Source organism: Apus apus, chromosome 8, assembly GCF_020740795.1.
Source record: "Apus apus isolate bApuApu2 chromosome 8, bApuApu2.pri.cur, whole genome shotgun sequence".
NCBI lineage: Eukaryota > Metazoa > Chordata > Aves > Apodiformes > Apodidae > Apus > Apus apus.
Window position 1 is genome coordinate 891,063 of NC_067289.1, and position 19,829 is coordinate 910,891.

Below are 19,829 nucleotides of genomic sequence, written 5' to 3' on the forward strand. Positions count from 1 at the left end.
CCAAGGGTAACAACAAAATCCTTTGCAGCTAGTGTTTTGAAAGGAATGCAGGTAACTTTGCCTAGATGTGTAATTTCATAGCTCATTTTACAGAAGAATAAAACAAATGGCCTTAGGATGATGTTTCTAAAGGACTACCTAAAGGACGTTTGTGTGAGATTTTCTATCCATTCAGGTGAATGAGATTAGAAAACCTGTGACCTGCCACCATGCACTTCATACAGCACAAAATATGGCTTGGAAAAAACACTGCTTGGGAAAAAAATAATCCTACTAGTGAATAGATGAGGCTGTCTGTAGTCTTAAGTTCCACTTTGCTGCAGTCTAGAGAGCAGGGTCAAGGTCAAGTCACCTTGTTCTACAGGCTTGCCACAGCAGTGGAGTCCCATCGTACTGCAGCACTTGCTGGTTCTGAAGGTCACACTGTGCCTGTCACAATTTTAGGTGCTGTGCCTGAACATGTATTAAAATGTTCCATACTAATGAAGCAAAGAATTAATGTTCTGCAATTTAGGGTTGGGGGGAAGGTTACAGGAAAAAAAATGTGAGGGAGGATTTTGTTTCCTAAGCAGGAAAGTCTACATTAATAATTTTCCCAGCAGGCCTTCAGTAGTTTTACTGCAAACAACCACAGCCTTTGTTTCTCAGATCCTCTTACATCTGACGTTCAATCAAAGCCCTCACATCAGCAGCTCACCAAAGGGGAAAAAAAAAAAAGAAAAAAAGTGTTAACTACTAGTGCATTACAAAGCTGTCTTCAGAGAGCAGCATGCTGACCACCCTGCGGGCATTCTGCTGAAACATCTTCCCTAAACAACTCTCCTCATTTGATCGGTGACAGAGAGAAGTATCTTCAGTGAAGTCCATTACTGCACAGAATCAGCGACCCACCTCATCTGCATTGGTTCATTTCCAGGCTTTAGCAAATCCTGTGATTAATTTTGTGGTTTCACAGAGGAGCAATGAGGAGATGGAAGAGAAGTGGCCAGATCTGCATCCCCTGAGCTACAGTTCAACAACACCGTCCAGAGACCATAGGCTGCAGCCCACCCTCCTGCTACCACCAACACTCAGGAGCTGCTGAGGAGAGGAAGAGGTGGCACTAGGCAAGCAGCACTGAGACACAAGACTCTTTCCACCTCAACAAATAGTACTGACACTGGTTAGGGAGAAGGCAATCGGAGAACAGTGTGTGTTTGTCAGCAGCAACACAGGAACTTTTTTCATTCAGCTTTTCCAGGGCAATTTTGGCCTTTGCAACTTCCACGTAAAACCTGAAGATTATACAGACCTAAAAAATTATCTTGATTAAGGAGGTGAGGGGAAAGGCACCCTTTTCCAAGGAAGTGTTGGAGGATTTCTCCTTGGCTCCTAAGGGTTTGTGTTGAGTAAAGAAATGCTCCTAACAAACCAGCATTCTTTTCCACATGATCAGAGTTAACCGGCCCCCCTGCAGGCAAAACGACCAATCAAATCAACTTCAGATGAAAACCAACCCCCCCTCCCCAGCACTATAAACACAGGAATGAGACATACAAACCCATTTTTAAATATTTAAAAAAAAAAAAAATCTCTACCAACCACTTGTGCGAAGCTTCTTACCAGCGCTGGGACCAACACGCAAGACCAGCCCAGTGCCTCTCCTGGAGACCAGGTATTCCCCTTCTCCTGCACACAAACCCTTCAAAAACTGGTAAGTACACAAAAATGTTTGTGTCTTTTTTCTTTTTTTCTTATTGTACCATTAGAAGTTGTTCTGTCATTAGAGAAATCCAAGTTGTTTTCAGGGCAGAGTTCTATTTCTAAAGCTTGCTAAATTCTTAAACAGAATGGTTTCCCATTTCCTCCCCCTTCCAAAATAAAAATGATCTCGCAGATAACCATAGTCCTAACACCATGCAGAGCAAAACCAAGGTCATCATGCAATGTTTTTTGAGAAAGCTTTCAAGATAAACAGTGCTGGAAAGGCTCTGCAACACTCTGCAAACAAGGAGCACTTGCAAGCCTCCAGCCAAGGCAGCGGGGTGCTACCCAGCCAAATGTTATGAAAAAGTCATCCCCCCCTTCTTGCTGTGTTAATCATAACTCAGCACTTAACTTCAGTCCCATCACAAATTAAAGATCTAGCTTCACCTCTTCAAGTCTAGTTTTACCATTTCTAATTCTATCTCATGCCTTCAATTACTGTCCACCAATGTGTTCTGGGGGTGCTGGCGGGCAGGTCGCTGTGAGCTGCCCCTGCTGCTCAGGGCCACCCACAGGCACAGAGTAGGACCCAGGGCACCCCAGGAAGCTCAGCCATTCTACACATTCTGCAAAGGCAGGAACTTGCATCACACAGGGCAGGGCTGCTCTTCAAAACCAGCAAGTTTAACAAATAATGAAGCACAGTGGACTTCCATTATTACAGCCTTATATCAACCTATATTAACTAAATTTACACCTGTAACAATACTTAGCTTTGCATTCAAATTTCTCTATAAGGATTTCATAAATACTAGCCTATTTTAAAGGCTTAAATAACATGTAAGCAAAGTCTTGGTAAAGCTTTTCTGCTTCACTCAAAGTGGCCAGAATAGCTGGTCTACTCAGATGGTAGTTCATAATCAACAATCAGGCTCCCCACAGTATTTTCAGCAGGCTTTACTATGTGGAGAGTGACTGAAGTCCCCAAAAATCAAGTCTACCAGCAGCCTTGCTTTCTGTACTACAAAAAGATACACTCTCCCATTTTGCCAGAAGTGTTATGTTTTTTCAAGTGCATCTTGTAGTGTTGTCACACACTCTTGCCTCCTATACTCGGGCACTTGCTTTGATAAATATGACTGGGCCTCAACAAATTCAAGTTGTTGTGTTTACAAGACTGACATGTATGCAGCAAGTCCTGACAATGTTGCCTTAGTTCTGCAGACTGCTTGGGAAAAAACTTTTGCAACAAACTGCTCCCATTCTTCTCAATGAGGCATTAGCTACAAAACCTAAAGGGAAAACATGTTTCAAATTTTAACTATCCTGCTAACAGCTGTAGCTTTCAACCAAAGGAGTTAGAATAAACGAATTACTTCATCCATTTTTAAGGTTGTTCCCTAATGTCAGGTATACGGTCCAGTCATGTTATCAGTACTGAAAGAACCATTTCCTAATGTTAGTGTCAGAGCAAGCACTGCTATTCAACCTAAAACCAACAATCCTACATTCATTAAAGTGAAAACAATTATAAACTTGGTTTATTCTTGTCACAAAGTGCAGAGGCAGCAACGTACCTGGACTATCACAGCTCAGAGTGCAGATGTTCAAATCTGAAATGAGTGCAAGGTTCTGTGGACCGGGGGCAAGCCAGGAGGGGGGACACATGCTCCTAGGGGGGCATCCAGCATCCCCAGGGTTCTAATACATCTTCAAACCACACTACACCTGAATACAGCTTTTGCAGTTGCTCCCAGCAAACTGAATGTCACCATGAGGCAGTGAACCATCAAATGCCCTAACCCCCACCACGGTCAATCAGAACAGAATTGGTTAAGAGCAGAAGCTGGGTGGGCAGCACTGCAGATGTCCTCTGTGACCACACCTCCATGTGAGGGCATCCAGGCCCCTCCAAAGCTTGCAGCAGTGCACCGAGTAGGACACAGGTGGGAAGGGACACTTCCACTGAGAAGGCAACCAAAAAGGTAGCAAGAACAGTGCTACAAATGAGTCTCCCTGCTGTCCTACCAGAGACTCAACAGCTGAGGCTCTGTTGGCAGAAGGGCTGAGGCAAGAGGGAAGCAACGTGGTGGCCTGAAGCTGCAATGTAACAGCTGTTGCAACAGGAAGAAGTTGATGGTCATGAAAAAGGCAAGGTATGGGAGATCAGCACGCCGGATCAGGAATTTCAGAAATGCAAGCAGCATTCTGGAGCTGTAAGGCAAGGGTTTATGACACATAAATCATTAGCAAGCCAGGTCAGTTTAGAACCTGTCTGACTGCTAGGAAAAGGGAAACTGACCTGGATTTAACAAGGTAGTAGTCACCTCACCTCCACCTGTCTTGGAAGAGCATATAGGAGAAAGAACCCAGAAGAGGGACAATGACAGTAAAGAGATTTTTAAAAAAAGCTGAGAACTGACATATACACTGGACGTGGTGACAATCATTTGATTTTCAATAGGCTGGAAACAGAAAGGATTAGGTATATGTAAAGGATGATAAAAGACCGGCCAACATACCAAAAGACTTCTAGAAAAGTAATTTCTGACAGTTCCTTTCTTTCCAGTCAAGGGCTATCAGCTGAGAGATGGAGGGAGAAGGAACACCCCAAAGCTACAACAGTTTCACAAGTCAGGAAAAGTAAAACCTGACAAACAACGTAACATAAAAGTTAAGAGATGACCTTAGACAAATCTGGATTAGAAACACAGTATGTATTTGGCAGTGGAGATGAGTCTTCTCCAAACAATACAGAATTTTTCTTTCCAAGTCAAGGTTGACGTGTCTTTCCTCAAACATACACTGTTTGAAACTGGGATTAATGTGGAGACATCAAGGACAATGCTGGGCAGGGGATCGGATCAGATGGTCCCAACTGCACCTTATAACTGCAGTAATTTATCACTAACAAGGAAAGATCTTTATATTTTTTACTACAGTGGACAAGGATAGGAATAGACAGAAGACAAAGATTCTTTCTAAATTCAGAGTCATATCTACTCAAGTTGATTCTGCTTTTGAGAACACAAAGGACTGATACTCCAGACTGAGTAAAAATTTCTCAAAGCTGTTTGTTCACCTCTTACTCTAAACCAACTGCATTGCTCTCAGACCCTATCTGCAGTTTCCTACCCATTTTTCCCACCCCAAGAAGCTGAGGTTTGTGGCCCTCTCTTAAAGCCACCAATTGCTTTTGCAGATAAACAGTTTTGGGACTCAAGCTTATACACTTCCAATGCTATCACTGCCATCAAATTAGATACCAAAGATTTTAAACAGCCCTATACAAGGAAATTCAGTACCAAATGAGAGCAGAACAGTAACCTGGCTAAGCTCAGCAGGCAAATTCCCTTGCTGGAGTCTCAAGAAGCAGACATGGGGCTGTTGTGAAACGTGCTTCTGGGGGCTAAGGGAGGTTCTCTTCCTCAGGTACCTTTGAGATCTCTCAGTAACAGATACTCTCTCCTAGAAAAAATCCAAAACAACCTGATTGTTAACACTGACCACATTTTTTCAGAGCTTTAAGTCAACATTAAGTGGTTAATCATGACTCTAGAAAGCTCCTTCCTCAACAAAACTGAGACCCTGCAATGCTGGTAGCATTTTGCTCAGTCTGCACAGCTCAAGCACTCTATCCTAGCACTGATGTGGGGCAGATTTGAAGTGTAGCCAAGAAAAATGTACCATGTTGAGACAAAAAGAGAAAACACACTTAGTACATGTAACACTGTAGAACAGGCTTCTGTCACTCACCACTATCAGATTCATTCTCACAACCTATGTTTGCTTTGCAAACCCAAATTACTCGGCAGCTGTGAGGCAGATGCTGCTCTCAAAGTACCATGAGCATTTACACAAACACACCAGGCTGTTGGTTTTCCTCAGGAATGCATGAGGTTTACACCCAGAGGCATTTTGCTCTCTAAGTGTTCTCCTCTATCTAAACAAGAGAGTCCTTCTTGGGAGTACTGCTTATTCTAAGGAGATAAAACCAAGGCACTGTCCACTGCTCATTTTGAGGATGGGCCCCATCATCCTTCCCATTCAGAGATGTCCATTCTCCAGCTCCTGCAAGGCATCCAGAAAGACTCTTCAAATCTCAGCACATGGTGGCTGCTCTACAGACAAGTCACTAATCAACTGGTTCCTCAAGCATTTAAAATTGTATTCAGGTCACTGCAAATTCTGTAACAGTGCAGCAAGACTGAAAACTGCCATTTAGAGAGCTCTACAGTAGACCAAAGATCACACTAAGATGAAGGGGAGCAGGAGAAGGTCATTAATGACTTAATGAAGGTCATGAAGTCCACAAATTGAATTGGACTATGATCAGAATCCCCCAAGAAAAGCAGCCTGGTACTACTGACCAGAAGACTCTCAGAAAGGCCACTGTATTCTTTGGCACAGGGAGTCTTTCTGAAATATTCCTTCTAGGAGATGTTAATTGGAAATTTGAAGTGAGGGGAAAACCACCACATTCCACTCAGGCCATCATCTACTGTGTCCTTGGACCACAGTACAGACAGGAGAAAGAGCAGGATGGTTCTGGGAACCTACAGGAGAAAAAAAATCAAATCTGGCTAAATATTCACTGATGTGTCAATTCTGATACTTCTGTATGCATCAGGCTCAAGTAAAAAAACTGCTTAATAATTACTAAAATTCAGTCTCAATCAAGCAGTCATGAGACTGCTGGTTTGCAGGATTAAAAATCACAAGAAAAATGTTTACCTTTCACATTCATTCTGAAGTTCAGAATCCTTAGCTCTGGTGTGTTTCAAGGTAAAACTAAGACAGCACTCTTAGAGGCAAAAATCCATTTCCTCTAGCCTGTTTGTACAATTGTATTACATACCAAAAAGCAGTAATACAAAGAAGGGTCAAAACTTACAAGAAACACTAAACACACTAAATTCACCATGTGTAATTATGACTTACAGAATCCCCTTGTATCTTTACAGTATTTGTTCCTCACAACCTTCTTTAAGTAGGTTGCACACATTAACAAGTCACCATGTTATATGAAGCCCTATTTATTTAATCTGTCCCAGGCGAACATTGTGCTTATAACATTTATGGAATGGAGTGGCCAGTGTCTTATCAGAAGACACTCAGCATCTCTGACAAGTTTGGCAAGTTTCAAGGTTTAAAAGTAAACAAAGGAGCCCAACACATCAAATACCTACAAGTATTCCACCTTTACCCCCTAATTCCCATATACCTGCTGTCCTGCTTTCTTGCTTGGTCACTAATAAAAAAATACACTGCTTAGGCAGACTACACTTCAGACTGTGTCAGTGTGTCTTTTCAGTACTGGTTTTCTGCCCTGCTTTCCCCCTCATCCTTACACAAAGGGTCTTGGGCTCCCAGCAGCAGCTCTGCCCTCAACACTGTGGTTCTGCCCAACTGGGCATGGTGGGAACAGCCAGCAGCCATTTCCTGAGATGGGAACATCTGAGAGGGCTACAAGGGAAATTACAGCATTCCCCTACCATGCATAAACATGTTGCAGAAATAATACACACTTTATTTTTATAGTACTATTGTTACGAGTATGCATAATAGTATCAGTAAAGTAGTATACCGATAAAAAGAAGTTACAAAAACTGACAGACAAAATGCCATTGCTCTTCAGATACAGTAAGCCTAAGCCCATCCCACTTGCTCCTGAAGAATCAAAGCATGTCACTCAAATGTAAACTTAGGAAGGTTAACTATATATAACTAAAGTTATATATATAACTAAAGTTATATTTAACCAACTAAGCAGGGGAAACTGGAGAAGGAGTCAGATTTTTAAACTTAATCTTTTCTAGCAAAGTATTACCACAAACAGTGGTAAATTCCTCTCCAGGCTCCTGACTTAATCTTCTCTGGATTGCAATGTATAAGCCCTCCTTTGTTGGCTGCAGAATTTCCACCCCTGCTGATGTGTCAAACCCTGTGAGCATCGGGCAAAACACAAACACGCTGCACTCTGCCGCATTTTTCCTTGTTTCTCTTTTCCAGAAGATGAGAAGAGATACAATAGAGAGCAATAACACCAAGGCCAGTGCCCCCCTCCTGACCCAAAGATACCTGAGGATGGTCACTAAGGATGGACACAGCACACTCCAGATGGATGGTGCCCAAAGAAAAGGTCTGGCATACCTCCGGGATGCATGGGGAATACTAATGGACATGCGCTGGAGATGGATGATGCTGGTCTTCTCAGCTTCCTTTGTCATTCACTGGCTAGTCTTTGCAGTGCTTTGGTATTTACTGGCTGAGATGAACGGGGACCTGGAGCTGGACCATGATGCTCCACCTGACAACCACACTATATGTGTCAAGTACATCACCAGTTTTACAGCTGCTTTCTCCTTCTCCCTGGAGACACAACTCACCATCGGGTATGGCACCATGTTCCCAAGTGGGGACTGTCCCAGTGCTATTGCCCTGCTTGCAATACAGATGGTCCTGGGGCTCATGCTGGAAGCCTTCATCACAGGTAACCCTCCATATTTCATCTTTAGACAGAGCAGGTGCAACAGTTAGATTTAAGAAATGGAGCTAGAAATAAATAGTGACCATGTTGCTATCTAAAAGAACAATTAAGCTGGTCACTACAGGATGATGAGACCTCAGCTACCTTGTAGCAAAAGTTCAACACCTTTCACTAACAAAAGACAAATTAGGTGATACCAAGATGCAGACTTGAGTTCCAGTATTCATTGCTCAATACTTGTGGCAGCCCCTGACTTATCACTCTCAGTCATTTATTTCTTGTACAATTATCTCTCAAGATTTTCTCTGTGGAATTGCAGTATTTAAAGTAAATTCTTTTTCATTAAGTTTTAAGGTTTACTTTTGTCCAGCTGAAGTATTTTTGTTCTTCTTTAACTCTGTGTTTCAGAAATCCTTGGTACCTGATGTAATGACAGGTTTTTAAAGTGTCATGGCTATTTCAAAGTATTTTAAGTTATTTTCTAAAATTTTCATGTTTAAAGTATTTCAATTTACTTTAAAAATACACAGGTTAGTTCACTGTGTATTAAGAAAGAGCTTCTCCAAGATCAGATACCACTACCAATTACACCAGACTAGGGCAAACTAACAGCTCTCCTTCTGCTCTCCAAACATGAGGAAGTGAACACAGATTGGAAAAAGCAGCCTTTTGGGAAAGTTGCACTTTTTAAACAAAAAAGGGGTTTGCAAACACACAGGCTAAGGCTAGCAAGCCCATGCCCACCCCAGCCTGCTTCTGCTCCTGTGGTGTTCCCCAGAGCTGGGACCTGCAGGGGCCCAGCCCAGGCACAGAGCGCCCATGCTCAGTTTGCTCTCTCCCCTGATGCAGGTGCTTTCGTGGCCAAGATCGCCCGGCCCAAGAACCGGGCCTTCTCCATCCGCTTCACGCGCTCGGCCGTCGTGACGCGCACGGAGGGCAAGCCCCTCCTCACCTTCCAGGTGGCCAATACCCGCTCCAGCCCGCTGACCAGCGTCCAGATCTCCGCTATACTTTATCAAGAGCAGGAGAACGGGCAGCTGCACCAAACGAGCATTGACTTCCACCTAGACAGCCTTACTTCAGACGAGTGTCCTTTTTTCATCTTTCCACTCACTTACTACCATTCCATCACTCCATCCAGCCCCCTGGCTGCCCTGCTCCAAAGAGAAGCTGCCCACCATTTTGAGCTGGTCGTCTTCCTCTCAGCTGTGCAGGAGGGCACAGGAGAAACGTGCCAGAGGAGAACATCCTACCTGCCCTCAGAGATCATGCTGTACCATCGCTTCGCCCCTGTGCTAGCCCGCAATGCCAAAGGTGAATATCAGATCAAGATGGAGAATTTTGACAAGACCATTCCTGAGCTCCCAGCTGCAGCTGACTCAAAGAGTCCGAGAAGGACTGACAAGGAGATCAGCATCAATGGACAGCATGCTGACAGCTTCCAGCTCTCCGAGACTGGCCTCACAGAATAGAGAGAACAGACTCTGAATTTTGTGCTTTTTTTAATTATTATTAAACTTTCAGGTTCCATTTACAACCTTCCTTCCTTGCCTGCCCTGCCACTTTCTAGCGATCTTTCTCTTGTACTCCCATCCTTTTGATTACAACATGAGAGGCAGAGTAAAGAAACCTGGTGTGCCTATGTAAGCTGAGGAGAGGCCGGATGAACCACCCAGAATAAAGTCAGGTACAAGAATCACAGGACTAATTCTGGGAAATTAAAACAGCTACCTGCTGAATGCACCAGACTATGATTAGAGTCGCACTGACCCTGAAAGGAGAGACCTCCCAAACTCCCAAAGCTGACCAAAAATCATAATCAACCAGCTTATGACAAAATGGGACAGCAATACAAAAGAAAAATCTCACTCAAAACCAATATGGAGTCATTCAGTAAATATATTAGTACTAGGATAAGCAACTCTCTTCATCCAAGATCCTAATTTTTCTGCTCTCCTTTGGGATACAGGGTGTTATCAGTTTTCAGATGGCTGAATTCACTCTCAGAAAGTACTGCCAGTCTCTCATGGCAGTGAAAAGCATCCCTGCTGTGCTTATTAAGCAAAACTGTAAATACTAACTGTAGTCCTTAATTCTGCCAAATAAGAGGAGAACATCTCAGCTCAAGACAGGTCTATGGAGACACTATCAAAAAAATCTCGATACATATGACAAATCTCACAGTGATTAGGAGTGGAAACGAGACTATTCTAATTGAATTAGTGTACTATTTGCACAGGACCATAGATTCCACGTGTTCTCCTCTTGCGCTGCTTGTCCCAGGTATGCCTGACCCAGAAGGATGCACCATATACATGAGAAGTAGAACTGCATCCACTTGTATTTTATGCTTTTTAACATCAATATTTGCCTGTACACACAGCACAAAGATATTTACAGAGACACTTGAATCAATTTTAAAATAAAAAATTGAAACAAACTATACAAGAGACTTCTGTATTTAAGTGCCTCATAAACCTACTGCAATTAAGACATTGTTCCTAAATAATTTAGGAAGCTAAAGGATAAATAGCACGATGGATAATTGTTTCCAAGCTCTCAACAAAAGCAGTGTCTATTATGTGTTCATACTTGAACAGTCAAGGATCAAAATAAAGTTCTTTTTCAAAGGTAAAAGGCTGTTCCCAGAAACCAAGTTGACCAACTTTCAGGGACACCAGCAGTCCTGCTGCCAGATGTGTGGCCTCCTCACTTCACAGAGGTGGACAGCAGCAGGAAAGCTCCTCTGATGCCACCTGATGAGACACTGCCTAACTGAATTCTTCTCATGCCTCAAGTGTGTTCACATCCCAAGAGAGGTGTGAAAGAAAAAAAGCTACTTAAGAGTCTGGGGAAATGGGAAGCAGCTTCATAGAAGCACTTCACACAGGGAGGGAAAATGAGGCAGAAGGCCCATGTTCTCAATGCAGTTCAGCTCCAGTTCCAAAACTGTTTAGATATTCCCTCCCTACAATCGAGACCTCAGACAGATTTGGTTTTATTACAGATAATCTCAAAATCTCTTTAAAATTTCATTTTCTGTAGAAGCATCCATGAATACTGGGGAATCTGCAGAGCAACACACTATCAGCATGGCCTTCATCCCTGCTTCTCTAGGCTGCTGACTCATATACTGTTTACAGATCCCTGTTCTACCCTCCCATCAGCAGCAGTAACTTCTAAGTATTTCTGCAAGCATTATTTCGACATTTTCTATCAATACTGCATTGAGAAGAGTCCTGCAAGTTAAGAACCAGTGCTAGAACAGATTCCTGTGTCACTTCTGAAATAACGACTAAGGAAGAAGATCCATGTTATGTGTGAGGTGTTGTTCTTCCCATATATCACATACTCCAGTCTCAGACAAGCCAATTGTTCTGCATTTCAGATGCATCACTCAACAGGACAGAGTTATAATCTCACCATTTAGAGCCAAAGCTATAACAAGCTAATTTAATTTTCTGTTACCAAAGCGTGGGCTGCTTCATTTGGCTTCTAAATTACTTGAGACACTAAACTTGTCCTGTTCTAAAAATAATTTTCTATGTATAGATTTTGTTTAAAAGGGGGTACAGCAGCAAGTTTAAAGGAAAAATATGTTTAGCACACACTAAATGCAATCTTCAACTATTACATTTTGGAAGGTAAAGCTGAAGATTACTACAGAAGCAAATTAGACAGACACAACTGTGCAGTTATTGCAGAACAGCTGCAGAACAAGGGGCAGATAAAGCAGCCCTATTCTTTTACAGCTCCAGAGAACTGGTGAACCATGGATGTCTCATCAAGTGCTGGAAGTGTGCCATGGCCCAGATCACACTACAAGCCTAGAAAAATTGTTGACGGGCTACAAAGCTGCACTCTAAACTTTGACTAGCATGGCAAGAGCAAGCTAGCAATGAACAACATCCTCTGGATGCATTTCTTGCTAGTAAGGGAGGAAAAACAAGGCAGGCAGAGGACAGGAAAGCTCGATTCACAGAAATTCAACAGCCTTTTATAGTCACTTGAACACCCTTTTAATATTCAAGTGTTCTTAACCTATTAAAAAAATACACATTAAACAGAAATCAAGAAGATTCCTTACTAAACATCTTGTTTTATCTACACTACAATTATTTATTACCAGTGTAGTTAGCTGGTAACTAATCAAATCCCCTCAGCTAGTAAGATTAGCAATAGTAAAGAGGCTGCACAGAAAATGAAACAGTTTTTGTGGAGTTCTAAAACAGCCATAACCAAGAAAACAACTTGTTTGCTTTCTTTGCTAATGGCCTCAGCCTTCCAGAAGCAGTTTGGGGGTCTCAGTGAAGTCTGTCAGAACTATGACAATCTGCAACAGGAACTTGCAAATACTTTGTGCACGTAACACTTGCACACTGCTGATCCTGATATTGGTATGAACAGATATTATTATGAGAATCACTCAAGCGTGAATTTGCCAACTGTTGTAAGCACTGAAAAAGCAATCAATCTTTAACAGCAGCATATTTATCATATTTGAGAAGTCATTCTTTGTCCTTTTTTGATTTCTTGATTTTTAACTGAAGGAACTCGCACTGTCATTCATTATGAATGCCTCAAAGAGTTCAATATTTGATCTTATTATTTCTGCAATATGATCACCCAGCACGAAAAATATGGAAAAGCTGGCAACTCAGAAAATTATATATTTTTTGGCTAGTTCCAAGGCCTTACGAAAAAGCAAGGAAAAGCTGAAGTACAACAAAGTTAGAGAATAAAATCCAGAGTAACAGAAGCCACTACAAGCTTCTGCAAAAGCACCTTAGCCTGCATTAGGAACTGCATGTCAATTCTCTGCTTGATCTTTGTCCTCCCAGTGCTTTCTGTGGCCCACCAGTACTTGGTATTAAGGTGGCGCTTTTGGCACATCTGTACCCATGTCTCACACTCCAAATACTTTGTCACTGCCAAGTCTTTATGTAACAGTAACTGTTAATCAAGGCTCAAGTCAAAACTCACCAACACCTTCTCTTCATATTTTTGTGTTCTCGACCTTATTTCTTTTCGAAGATAAATACGAGAGAAATGGTCCTCCCACCTATTGGGGCACCATTCTCTAGCACAGTACTATGCAAACAAATTGCTACTGATAAAAAATGTATATTAAAACTTGAGAAATATTGCAGGTCTCTTGCCTCTGTCATACTGTGGTACAGAGCTTTCAGCCAAATAAGATCAAACTACAGGAGAAAAAGAACAAGAGACTTAAGAGGAGCAATCATGTACTACAGAAAGTTTCATGATGTAAGAACAAGCACACCACCCCTCACAATGAACCAGGACTTCCAACAAAGCACGTGGGGACACAGTCTTCCCTAGGAAATGGCTCACAGAAGGTGCACTCCCAAGTCCTGATCACTAGCAGCTGCTACAAAGACGACACAGGCTATTCCAGATGGGGCACTAACCCTGGTGTGCAGGCAGAAGCCACCTTCACTAAAGACACCTTCCATACTTTAACTTCCCCTCAACTTCAACTGACACATCTCCTCCTAAACTGACAGGCAATGTTTTTATCAGTCTTAGTCAGACATGTTGTACATTCTATGTCTGGATCTGCAAGTGCTGCAATTTTATCACAAGAACAGGAAGGGGCTAAATAAAATGGAATCAGCTGTGGTAGATACTCCTTTTACATCAGTTTGTCTCTGGTAAAAAATGTAGTCCTGAAGTCACAGCAGTACTGATTTTTCCTATTTTCATTTCTTTCCAAGAGGTCTCCAAATACAAAGACACATGAAAAGTCTGAAGGTTGACTATTGGCATTTACAGATGGCCAATCTCAAGTTATTTTTGTAATTTCTTTTTAAGAAAAACAAAGAGGGAAACAAGCAACATCTTAGTTGTGTGTTGACTTTCAACTTAGAAAGCAGAAAAATAAAAGCATTCTTCAAAATACATGAAAAACAACTTCTACATGGAGAGAGGCCTGGAAGGGCTTTGAAGGCAAACCTGGTAATGTTGGAATCCTAAGACAGGTGCCACCATGGCAATTTGTGCTACACTCACTAAAAAAATATAGATAGCTAAGCAGGGATTAAAATACATTCCTGTTAACTTTTGATTGCAACTGAATCTTTCATTTTTTGTCTTGAAATTCAACCTGTAACTGCCTTTTAGAATCCCAGAATCATTCAGGTTGGAAAAGACCTTTAAGACCAAGTCCAACCGTTACCACAGCCCTGCCAAGGCCACCACTAACCCCTGTCCCTCAGCACCACATTCACTCATCTTTTAACCACCTCCAGGGATGGGGACCCCACCACTGCCCTGGGCACCTTGGGCCAGGGCCTGACAACCCATTCTTTGAACAAATTTTTACAAGCATCCAATCTAAATCGCCCTGGCACAACTTGGGCTGTTTCCTCTCATCCTATCACTTGTTACATGTGAAGAGAGATTAACTACAACCTCTTTTTTTTCTGACCTATGCATTACCAGTATGTTCACTAAGGAGGATACTTAGTAAAGACCAAAAGATCCTCTGGGTCCTAAGGAGGCAAAACTCCTTGTCAGCAAGGCTTTTCTAGTACAAAAACTCTCACTGACGTGGCATGTGCACACGGCAACATACCACAGAGAAAGAGCAAGGTGATACCAGCAAACAATCCATGGATGATCTCTCAAACAGAAATCCTTGCACTTGCAATGTAAGTTGGCAGAGGAGAATCTGAATGCTCCCAGAACAGAGTGGGTGTGTTCCAGCTCCAATATGACAACACACTCTAAGTTCAGATGAATGGTCAAACAGACATATTAGGGCAAAATTAAGGATCCACTGTTCTGCCTGAATATGGCCGGTGTCAAGTATTTAAGAAAGGAGAGGAACAGCAATAATGAGATAACCTGAATGAACAGAAGATTTGTATGATGACTTGAACTAACTGGACAGACAATAATCCCATCAGCATGGGAACCTCGAAACATTGCTCTTGGCATCTACTTCACACTAGCCAGCATTCAAAAAATTAACAGTTCACATGATCCAGAAGTCCTAGGTACCAACTAGCACAGGCCAGGAATGTTTCAAAGCTGCATTGGAAAGGCAGATTGCCACAGCACACCTGTCAGTTGGTGAAGACTCCTGTCACACAGGTACAGGAATTTGGTTCCAGCTGTAGACATCACATCTTCATTAACAAACAGAACCTACTTCCTGCAGACTTTTTTACCTAAAACATTTAAATGTCTAATAGTGAAAACAACACAGAATAACACTTTGAGAACACATTCAGGTACCCTGGCACAGGATCATTCATGTTCTTTCAACAATACTCTTGGTAATAGAAGTTTTATGTACATATGGGTCCCTTCCCCAACATACACCCTGCTCCTCCCTCCCATTTTCTGCCCACATGGTAACAAAACCATACCTGGATCTTTTCGCCCTGGTTTTTCAAAGCGTCTGTCTCCCCTAGAAAGGCAGAACAGAAGTTTCAAATAAGGTTTTGGAACTACTCCACTCTTGTTAGGTATGGTGGGGGTTTGCTTTTTTATTTGGCAGGGGGCTTTTTTTTTAAATCAGAGCTTGGTAGACAGCATCTTTAAAGGTCCAAGTGACAACTGAAATTTTCAGGAACACTGATAATACGCAGCCTGTGGCAACTAGGTCTTGAAACGTGACCTTAAGTACCTCCAGTAACATTGAGACTAAAATTGAAGTGCATCTTTTAGCAATCTATAATTTACCCATCATTTCCACTGCAACTGCCATAATTTATTTGTAGTTCCTTCTTCCCAGGAACTCAGCAGAAAAATTATTTGCAAAGATACTCTTTTACTTGCTCCTGAGTTTGTAGAAACATGACTGTGTTCAGTCCATCTTAGAAGCTCAAACACTCCACTCACACCTCATCACCTTTCCTCAGTGTTTTTATGGAGTCAAAAAGCACAAACAGAAGCTAGGCAGATGTACGTAAAAAACTTGAAGGGCTGGAATTCTGTTACCTTTCCTCCCAACTCTGTGATCTGTGCATTTCCCTGCCCCCTCCTCGCCCAAATCCACCCTCCACTTCATCAAAACTTCTTTGGTAGAAACCGCTTTCTCCTCGGCCTCTGCCTGAAAAGACAAAAAACACAAGTGTTTGTACAAATAGTAACAGAAGTTGAAAGAATCAGGTAGGTTTCCCTTTCCTAGTGTCCCCATGAACTAATCTTGCAGTATTAAGCCTCAGTGAAAGTATCTAGGGCAAAGGGAAAAAGGAACCAAGACTGAAGAAAGAGTCTTATGTAAAAATTCTTATTGAGAAGCACAAGATCAGACAGAGCAGGCAAACAATTCTGAAATAAAGACTATGCAGGAAAACACAGAGAACAGATACTTACCCAACAAAAATTGCCAAACAAGGATGCATTGTTCACAAAACATCCACACAGTATGTGTGTACTTAAAAAGCAATCTGAATTTTATGAGTGTTAACAGTGGAATCCAATATAATGGTACTCATAATTACTGCTGTCAAGGTTAGCAAGGGAGAAAGAAGCTTCACCACTATTCAGTTCTAGTGATTCCCAGGAGAAATCTCCCCCAGCAGTGGTAAGGAGAAAAGAAGGATCACAGGATGAGGAGAGGCAGGACAGCAAGAACAACCCCAAGAGCTACACAATAAAAATTATCCTCCTCACTTTTTCAAGGAATTATTCTCTGTAGGTGGCTACCAAGTATCAAGCCTCAAGCCAAAAAGTAAAGCATCTTGAAGCACATCTCCAGTGTTTGGGTAGGTGTGGGGTGTTTGGTTAAAAGAGAGTAAAAACAGCACCCACACACTTCCCCAGACCTTCAGCAGAGCTCTCAGCACTGGTTAGTGAAGTCTCCAGGTCTACCAAAAGATAAATACTGCTCCGCAAAGTGCTACAGCAGGAACATGGGAGGGTTTTTAATCAGCTAACTTACCATTTCAAGGCTCTCATGGAAGGAAGACAAACCAGAGAAACACACCAGCTGGGGGCCAGGGTAATTCCTTGCCTACAGACAAATGCAGTCTCTACAGTCAAGTCTAAGAACCCAAAAAGCACCTGATAAGGGGAATTCTTGGCTGTGAAACTATCACAAGCCTCAATTCTTATTTCTTTCTTCCTGGCTTCAAGAAAAACACCTGGTGCAAACCTGGTGAGGGATCTGGATGAATACAGGCAGAATGACCCAATGGAACAGGAAATCAACACCTTGAGAATGGACTCCAGTCTCTGCAGCCTGCTGAAGTAACAGTGACGAGCCTCTGCATCTAAAATCTAAAGACCCCAGGATGCATCAAGGAACTGTACATATTTCAGTGAAAAGAGGCTCTAAAAAAAAGAAATAAGGCAGTTGCAGCAATTTTTCTACTATTCTGTATCAAATCTCTTAAGGAAAAGAAGCTTCCAGGCAGAGAAAAAGAAAAGTGATCTCAGGCTCCTCAGATACACACTGATTCTGGATCAGGCAGCGCAGGTTGCAGAGTGTAGACAGAAGCCACAAAGTTTGTCTATACAATTTCTCCTGCTGCTTCAGAAACAGGATTTGAACATCCTCTTTGGACAAAACTATCCTGTTCCTAGCAACAGCAAAGCAGTTCAGTGGCAGGCCTCCTTGTCACAGGGAAGTGAGCTTCCTTATCACCCAGTTTCAGGGGTGCTTCAAGTTCACATGCAGACTGGACAAATCCATAAAAGAGAAATACACTAAGATTTAATGAACACAGAGATCATATCTGGCTCAGAAAATGCACCAAGCTGCAAATGTCTGGAAGCTGAGCATATATGTGATGTTTCTTCACCTTTGTATTTTGACAGTTCTTAGTCTCTCCCCAAGGTGTATTCTTTTTGGTTGTTGCTAGATAAAGACTATTGAGTGACTTATTGAGTGAAAGGAGCCCTTGCCTCATCCAGCACAGCTGTTCTTACACAGGTGGGGAGAGAGGAGCTGACTCAACACTCAAGGCAGGACAGGAGATTACCATCAGACAATGACAAGAAACACAAATACCTTCACTATGGTTAAGTCCAATATTAGAAAGTTGACCGTAGTCAAGAGCGCAAAGTAAGTTGCAAAGGCAAGAAACAGTAAAGATGTGATACAACATCAAGAGCAGCACAATGTTTATTGAGTTAAGGCACTATGGGTTCCCTAAGATTCTGGAAAAGGACTCCAAGCTGTTATTCTCCACAAAGAAGCGGAGAATAAAAGTCCAGGGAAGTTTCAGCATCACATGCAATGGCAACCTTTGCCTAGTTTCTTCACTAAAGGAAAGCTCTCTTCCTTCCTCTCACAGGAGCTAAAGCAAAAGCAGTTCACAAGAGAAAGCCGCAGGCAGAGTCAAAACAGAACAAAGGCACTGACTCATCCTGTGTCTCTGAGGCAGTGGAGGTGGAGAGCTGCAGACACTTCTCCAACAGAAACAAAACCAGTTCTCTTTTTCTGCTCCTTACAGTGAGTGACAGCAATAGCTGCAGTGCTCCCCTTGCAGCGTGAGCAAGCGTGAACCACACACTGACTCCTGACAGCATACACACAACTACAAGAAGGCTGGTGATATGGGAGATTTCATCTGCAAATAAACCAAATGTCCTGTATAAAGGACAGAATCAGTTGTTTTAACAGCAGCATGGCTCACAGAAGCAGGATGTGAAACCACTCTCCGCTCATCCCCCTCTGCTGTCACAGTTCATCAGTATTTCAGTTGTGCTCAGCCACTAGAACAGTCTGAATTAAGAGATAATCTCAGCAATTCAGTGTAAGGCTGCCTGTGGGGCCAGGCCATGCAACTCCCTGCTGCACTGATACCACACAGGACCAGGCAGGCCCTAGGGAAGCCACCCGTGCCCTGGCTGTGGTGCCAACCTTCTCCCCCGCCTTCTCCAAGGAACATGGCCCAGGAGCAGCACCAGGACATGCCCACTGAGCAGCACCCTGTGCAGATAAACCTGCCACCTCAGAGCCCAGGCACAGCACTGCATGAGGAGCATCCTGCACTGAAACTGATCCTGCCAGGCTGCAGAATGTAGGGAACTAGTTATGGAAAACTGTGGTGTACAAAGTCAGTTATCCAGCTTGTATTGCATAGCTGAGTGTGGCCTGGAAGTGCACACTAGGACAGGGCTAACACTGATAACAGAACGTAGGAAAAATCTTGGAGAGGATAGAAGTGCATATATTTAAGCACACTGTTTGCCATTCTGTGTCTGCACTTCTTGGCTATTTTTTGTGGCTAATAAATGTAGAACAACATGCTTCTTTTAAATATAACGCTGCTTAAGTAGAATGCTGCTTCCAAAAAAACGCCTGGCATATAAGGAGCAGATTTCCCAAGCGTAGAAGTTGCATGAAGTACTAAGTGCAAAGTCAATAGAGGCCAATAAACCCTTCCATTTCAGAACTGAATGGAGCAGCTGTGACATTTGTATTTCAGTAATTCCTGGAAAATCTCAGAAAGAGGATCTCAATCCACCAGAAACTGTAATTAACACAGCCAAAAGTCTCCAGCCTGAAAAACAGACAAGTCTAAATTTAAGTTAAAAAATACAAGACACAAGCAAGAGGGCCAGAAGCAGCACACACTGTCGTTCTAACTGTCATCTCAAGAAAAACCCAATACAACAAACAAATTGTTGCATTACAGCATGACTGACATTTAGGATCTAGGATGACAGC

General features: G+C 42.5%; 2 protein-coding genes across 10 annotated transcripts in view; one reads left to right on the forward strand and one right to left on the reverse strand.

Moving 5' to 3' along the window:
• The window catches only part of GIGYF2 (GRB10 interacting GYF protein 2), a 77,391-nt gene that overhangs the window by 34,191 nt on the left and 23,371 nt on the right, over positions 1-19,829 (reverse strand). For 8 of the 9 annotated variants that reach the window (XM_051625809.1, XM_051625813.1, XM_051625811.1 and 5 more), the window contains 2 exons: positions 16,148-16,259; positions 15,574-15,614 (listed from right to left, as the gene is read on the reverse strand). The exons of the other annotated variant lie outside the window; for it this stretch is intronic. In XM_051625809.1, the coding sequence (XP_051481769.1) occupies positions 15,574-15,614; positions 16,148-16,259 (153 nt within the window). The remainder of the gene's footprint in view (positions 1-15,573; positions 15,615-16,147; positions 16,260-19,829) is intronic. 9 annotated transcript variants of the gene reach the window in all.
• On the forward strand, positions 1,525-9,968 carry KCNJ13 (potassium inwardly rectifying channel subfamily J member 13). The gene is made up of 3 exons (XM_051625818.1): positions 1,525-1,693; positions 7,699-8,179; positions 9,026-9,968. Exons 2-3 carry the CDS (start codon positions 7,702-7,704, stop codon positions 9,646-9,648), a joined length of 1,101 nt encoding a protein of 366 aa, XP_051481778.1. The 5' UTR covers positions 1,525-1,693; positions 7,699-7,701; the 3' UTR covers positions 9,649-9,968.